The 7,500-nt window shown below is 43.1% G+C and overlaps 1 protein-coding gene across 2 annotated transcripts in view; it reads right to left on the bottom strand.

Moving 5' to 3' along the window:
- dock11 (dedicator of cytokinesis 11) overlaps window positions 1-7,500 on the bottom strand; it is a 77,003-nt gene that overhangs the window by 63,683 nt on the left and 5,820 nt on the right. For both annotated transcript variants that reach the window (XM_030339147.1, XM_030339148.1), the window contains exons 2-4: window positions 3,514-3,630; window positions 1,600-1,689; window positions 589-671 (exon numbers count right to left, since the gene is read on the bottom strand). In XM_030339147.1, coding sequence (XP_030195007.1) covers window positions 589-671; window positions 1,600-1,689; window positions 3,514-3,630 — 290 coding nt within the window. The remainder of the gene's footprint in view (window positions 1-588; window positions 672-1,599; window positions 1,690-3,513; window positions 3,631-7,500) is intronic.

Here is a 7,500-nt window from a genome sequence, read left to right as displayed (position 1 = left end):
CCCAAACACAACCCCCCTTCACCATAGACACTAACAGGAACGTACTTGTCCAGCTATCATTAGCATTTTTATATTGTGGCTGACAATATGGTCAATCCTGTACATAGTTGTTCAGTGAGATAGCCAAAGCGGCTTCAGTTGGTTGGGACCCCGATCCGGTATTGTTAAATACACCATCATTTTACTGTATTAATAATAATAAATAATAATAATAATACATTTAATTTAGAGGCGCCTTTCAAGACACCCAAGGTCACCTTACAGAGCATATAGTCATCATTCAAAACTATGTAAAACAGACTAGGAATAAAAGGAAAACAGAGGTTAAACATGAAGAATAATATTAATTAATAACACTCAAAGATGCCTAAAGTGAAGGGGGGACCTCACTTGTATTGTGCATCAGGAAATCAGCTGAATATAAAACCCCAATGATTCTTTACTTCCTGTTACATCACATCATGTGACCAGATATCCTGCTAAATCCTTAACGCCAAACGAGATTCTGCTGCTAATCCAACACATACAGAACATTAAATGGCCGACAAGTCCCCTAAATCCCATTCCCTAAATCCCTATGTCGCTTACCTTGGCAGCATACGGAAATCTCCGGAGTAGGCCTCATATTTGTAGTTGATGACGTGCCAGTCGGTGTTGTACATCTTGATGCACTGCCAAACGGGTCCACACACACACATACACACGCACACACACACACAAAAAAAAGACACACGCACACATCGACTGGGATTAGGGTTGGGAGCCGTTTAAAAATAAAAGCCTGCAGAGTGCAACCTTTTGGCCTTCACCACAGACAGTTCTTTCACTACTATCAGCTCACGGTAACAGCCGTAACCTCATGATTTAAATACAACACCAGAAAAAAACTCATTTGCTTTGTGAACTTTTCCTTCCATGAGATATAAATCATCACACCTGATTGGGCCAAACAAAAGGAAATGTTGAGCCAGTCAAATTAAAGTCAGAGCTTCATCTGTGAAAGGAGCATCTCTTTGCTCAACCGACGTCAGGGGGTTCTGTTAGCCTTCACAATGTAATGGCAACCGGATCAAAGTTTAACTTGAGAAATCCAGTGAAAAGATTTAGGGCCTGGCTGAAGTTGACACGAGTCATACCGTACCAAAACATAATTAAAGCCACCATGAGAGAGAGATCCTCTCCAAGACATTTAGTCTTTTTTATCTTCCTCTATAACTGTTTGTGTATGTCCCCTCTAATTCCAGTCAGGCACACAGCATCAAAAGTATTGTTTTCGATTTGTGTTTCTTGTGCCAACAAATTCATCCTATGACCTAGCCTGGGAACAGGATGAATGTGCAAGCTCATGGTTTATTTGCCCTGGCGTATGAATCTGGTCCCCGTTTTGCAAAGAGTTCCAGCGGAACTGGCCCGGGTCTGGCCAATCAGAACCATGGGGCGGGTTTAGTGTGATGACACATGTACACAGAGACGCCCTATGGAGGCATCGTTGACCCAACGTCAGGACTCTGTAAGTCTACATCCCTCGACCCGTTGGGTCCCGTAACCCATTGATGGCCCCCGAACCGCCAGTTGACAACCACGGTAATGTTGGGGTACCTCTTTGGCGAACAGGCTCCTGGCCTCCCGCTCTGCATTCTGGGGTACCGTGGGAACCACCGTCCTCCTCTGGCGAGACACCTGGGACTCCTGACATTCAGACCATGTGCACACGGATCACACACACACACACACACACACACAGACACACACACACACACACACACACACACACACACACACACACACACACACACACACACATGCAGAATAACACACACACACAGACACACACATACAGAATCCCACACATAGACACACACACACAAACACATACAGAATCAGACACACAAACACACACACACACACACACATAGAGAATCACACATGCAGAATCACAAACACACACACACACACACAGCACAAACACACACATGCACACATACAGAATAACACACACACAAACAAACACAAGCACACACACACAAACACACACACACAAACAAATTATCAAACACATTCAACATCACAAAGACATTCACACATACCAAAATCACATACGTACACACGCACACAAACACACACACACACACAGACACATTAATACACACATTAATGCGCACATTAACCACCGCATGTGGATATATAGTTGAAGCTACTTTAGCGTGAGAACTTGTTTATACAAATTCCAAACAATCTATTTGTATACTGGTGATGATATATCACCCTTTCTCGATTTGGCGAGAGAGAGCTGGAGAGGGAGCAAGAGTGAGAGAGAGAAAGACAGGGAAAGAGACGATTCGGCGGACAGACGCACAGGCGGAGAGCCACAAACACACACACACACACAACCATAGGCAGACAGGCAAAGACCCAGACAGAGGCAGACAAACGCAGAAAGGCAGACAGGTAGATCGACAGACAGTAAGACGGACGGTAAGACGGAAAGAGAGAGATGGACATAGAGACACAGAGACGGAGACAGACAGAGTGAAATGAAGAGAGGGAGAGAAGAGGCCCCAACAAGAGCTGACTCAGAGGAAACAACGACGGCCAGCACATTATCCTGGTGACAGGGCGAGAGACAAGGAAGAAGGGCGAGAGAGACGGAGATAGAAGGAGAAGGAAAGAGAGAGAGAGAGAGAGAGAGCGCGGCTAGGCTGGCCTCTAAACCTAACCACATGCGTTGGACTGAACAGTATTAAATACAGGGGCCCTTGTAAGTTGGCAGCATTGCTGATGCCTGTCTGGCGTTGTGGGGGTGGCGGGGTTGATCCCGGGAGTACGATGGGAAACGTTCCATAGAGAGTGGAATCCTCCAAACCCCTCCTCCATCCTTATTGTAGAACCCAAGGAGGTGGACGTAGAACTAAAACCCTGCTGGGCGAACCCTGTCTGGGCCATGTGAAGGCCCAATGTCGTACCAGCGTTGCATACTTGAAAGAGCTCAGAGAAGTGGGAGGTGGAATAGGCCATGCTAGATCCATATTTATTTGCTGACTTGATAACTGTTGCTTTAAAAGCATACATCAAGATATCTGGGTATTGCGGTTCCCTTACATTGATTCAGGCGAGATGTTAAACCCCAAATTCATCATCTTGCATCCGGAAGGTTAGCTTCTGCTTTTCTTTAGCCACTTTCAAGTAATTAGAAGTGCATTGGGGGAGTGAATGTGGAACCAAACAAACCTTAATTCTGTCCTAAGTTAAAGTAAGGATGCTTGAGTCAACATATCGTATCAATGATTGTTTTTAATGTTATCTATAATGTTACCTGCTGTCTATTCAAATCATGACCTTTACATTTAATGACCTCAATTCTGTACAGGGATTTGAGCTGGGCGTGTCATGACGACTGTTGTTATTATCAAGATTTCATGTTCCCCTTTCTTTGATCACCCAAACACCCCAAGAGTAGAGGTGAAGGGGGGTGAGGTGTGAGGGGTGAGTGAGGGATGGGGATGGCTAGCGTACCGAGACATCGTCGACAGGGCAAAGCAGCAGGTCTCTGTGGGGGTCGCTGTGGATCTGGGCCTTCCTCTGGAAGACCACCGCCTCGTAGTCCAGGGGCTCGATGATCTTTGGCTTCTCCTGCACGGGACGGAGGGGAGGGGAGATGGATCAACAGGGAGGAGAGATGGATCAACAGGGAGGAGAGATGGATCAACAGGCTGCTGGGTTGTGTGGTACATGAGGGGAGGGTTGGTCACAGTTTATGCGCAGCTTTGTTCCATGGTTTGGTAAAACATGACAGTAACCTGTCAGGAGAATGACACAGTAAACTTTTTCATATCACAATAAATATTATTTTTCATCACCACAATATCCTGGGGAAGGATAGCGGAGCAGAAGGGTTCTGGGTTCAAGGGTTCAAAGTTCTACCTGTCGGTAAGATGCTACCTGCTCATTAACAAGAACGGCGACAAACTGTAAGTTGTTTTGGATCAAATTATCTTTCTAAACCACTAAACAGTAAATAGTAAACTGATGATAGCAATATTTACTGATTTCAGCTGTTCCAGATTATCCTTGGATTACCATTTCCCATGTAATTCTACAGTTTCCGGCTGGGAGACCGAGAAAAGCCACAACACGTCGCCACTGGTATGCCCAACAGGACTGCTTTTAACCACCACTTTGTCACTGACTTCTTTATTTCAAATGAACCTGGCATGACCAGAGACTCTCTTTGGAACAAGAGGAGAAGGGTCTTATGGGTCTTATCCTGTCTTCATCACACGAACTGCAAGGAACACGACTACAAATTCATTGTACAGGTTTTACACGTCCCGAAATGCCGTCCAGAATCTAATCCAGTTCATGGATTATTAAATCACCCTTTAAAAATGATTTACAAACTACAACTCCCATGTGACATTGCCAGTCTGATCCGTTTAGCTAGGCTAAATAATAGAGCCTTTTCAAAGAGGCCTCCCACGTACTCTGGTACATAAAGCATAGACATAATTAGATACGTTTGGATCGTACGTCAACTCTGGCGCCATATTGGATAGGCTAAGACTGGGCTGCAAACAAAAACAAATACAAGTAAACGGGGGCTAGGGCTATACTGGGAAGAAAGAAACTATGATGAAATGTTTACATTTCTCAAGGGATATGAAAACCGATTCCTTTTATATTAAGTGTTTATAATTAATAATAAATGTTATTATGTTGTTTAGTTGTTGATAATTTTTAATAATAATAATATATTTTTTAATTAATTTAATTACATAATAATGGGATCTCTCAAAAACGATAAACCAAGGAAAATAAGACAGATCTAAACCGACGTGAGTTTGTACAGCTCCTGAAGACAATTAATTACTTTCCACTGTGTAAGTAACAGTTCATGTAAGTCACACTCCCTTCTTCATTTACTTATTTACAGAGCATAACCTAACAATTTAGATTTTTCCTAACTGGAAACACTTTTTTAACTCCAAATAAACCCACTCCAAGTCCATGCTTGACCTCGTAGGTTAGGCATGGACTTGGCTTATTTTCCTTGATCGTAATCGGTTGAGAAATGTAGCATAGTGCTTTTTATCAGGAAAAAACGCAGCTCCCCTGCTGACTTGTTTACAAGCCAGTCTTGGCCTCTCCAATATGGTGGCACTGTTGACATACGATCCAGTGGTCAATGCGGCGTCCCCCTATGTCCCTCGCTGTTTCCCAATGTCAAGGAAGCATGCTCAACGGCCGCCCTTTTAAGGACGCTACGTCATAGAACGCCGACAAGCACTGTTCCAATGTTGAGGACACTCGAAAGCCGCGCAATTTTTGCGTCGTTTGTTTTTGAGAATTCCGAGATTTTTCAAGGATGCATGGATGCATCGCTGCATCCTAGACGAGCCAAAACTACCCACAATCCTCTGCGTTCACTGGGCGGGTTCCTGAAAATGGCAGAGCAGTACGCGTTCAAATGAAGTGATGTTATATTAGCTTTCAGAAATATTTTGTGCCATATTGCTTTTTATAGATTCATCATGTTAATGCTAATAATCAAGCCTAAAGACCTGTGCCACTTTTCAAACGTTTTTGCAACTTAATGATACGTTGCTATATTTTGCATGGACGTAGCTGGTGTTAAACACCACTGTCACCAATGTCAATTTACTCGCTCACAAGATCACATTATTTATGAATACCTGTTTGTGTTTAATCGTTTTTTTTAGGGTCAGCCCAGCAAACGGAGGCTTTTGTGCGCCTTGGGGTGGCGCACAAACATTTGTTTACCGGTGGAAGGGATAATGCCACTATCCAATGTTGTAAAATGAATGCACAACCGATCATTTGCAAAGTTTGTAATTTTGAATGAACGTACATAATTGTATTTTATATGATATACTTATGTGTTCAAAGCACTGGTAGATTGTAGGCATATATGAATGAATTAATCAGATCAGTTAAATAATATATCCAAATAAATACATGTTTATCATCTCTTTCTTTGTCTTTCCCCCCCTGCATAATGGTAATCAACCGTACTGTAAATGTGATGCATGAATGAAGTTCTCAGACAATTTCACTTCGTTTTATAAAAATTGAATGGATTTTCCTTTTAATAAAGACGATTCGATCAACCGCAACAAAGCTTTTGTGACTTCCCCAAAGAGGCTCCATGCGAAGGAGACATGAACGCATTCATAACAGAAAAAAGTCAAATAAATATCGATCAGCTTGATTGCTGCCATGTTTTATTCATAAGCGCACATGTGTTTACAAGCGGACACGCAGTATTAAAAAGTGGAAGCGGAAGCGCTTACACTACCAAGTCGTTCCAAAGTCTGAACGTTACAAACGCTAGGAAGCACTCGAGCTAGCGCTCTATTCTCAGCTCCATAGGACGCGACTAGCAAGGACGCGTCCTAGCAAGGCTGCAGCCTTCACTTTGGGAAACAGCCCCTATGTTCTTATAAAAGCAGCAGGCCCATAATTAGTGTGATGAGTGACACCTGTGATTGTCCTACGATGACGCCTGTGAAAAGGGTCCATGGCTCAAATGATTACTGTACAGTACAGCCAATGTTTGGCTTTCGCAGGTACTGCCTTCGATTTCAGCACTTATTACTGTCTATTCACACACTGAGTTAAGCTGTGATGCAGTTATTCAATCAATGAGAGGTGCTGTCGGGTCTTTGTAAATTGGTCCCTGACATTTTAAAGAGTTAAACATGGCTCCCTCTGTCACACAAGTTCACTTCAAGTTCACGCACAAAAACAAAGAGTGACATTTTCTAAAAAGAAGCAACAAAATAATTTCCGGAAAAACAAAATGTGAAAGATAGAGACCAAGAGAAGAAAGAGATGTGGAAGAAAGCTCAGCCAAATGGACGGATCATGACAGGAGCTAATCAAATCATTTTGGATGATTTGATTGATCACTTCTTACAATTCAATTGCATTCATTCTTATGAGAGGAGTGGTGCTGGCGGAGTCTCCAAAAAGTTCAAATAAACTAAGACATTATAACAATCATAGGTTAATTCTAGTTTTACATCTTAATACTATTATATAGCTAATATCTGGCAGCGCATTGAACAAAACCTATGTCGTTAGTATTCACCAATCAAGAGGTGGATAACGGGGCATTTTGTGTTGAAAGTAACGGCCAAGTCCCCATTTGGTCCTTAAGGTGCCATAAAGAGGTAATCGTTTCAATATGGGCCAGGGGAACGCCAACGAGTCTGAAACCAAGGAGGCACAGCGCAACTAGGTCCCGTTTTATGTAGGCCGAACCGGCTATGAGTGGGTCTGTATGTACTTGCAGTACACGTGTGTGTACGTGTAGGTGTATGTGTGTATGTGTAGGTGTATGTGTGTATGTATGTGTGTGTATGTGTGCGTTTGTGTGTGTGCGTGCGTGCATGCATACGTGGGTGCTATGCGTACGTGTGTGTGTGTTTGTGCCGGGGGGGTAGGGAGGTGATAATTAATTCTTAAGAAAGTTGCGATGCC

This window comes from Gadus morhua, chromosome 17 (genome assembly GCF_902167405.1).
Source record: "Gadus morhua chromosome 17, gadMor3.0, whole genome shotgun sequence".
NCBI lineage: Eukaryota > Metazoa > Chordata > Actinopteri > Gadiformes > Gadidae > Gadus > Gadus morhua.
This window is presented reverse-complemented; position numbering and strand designations above follow the sequence as displayed.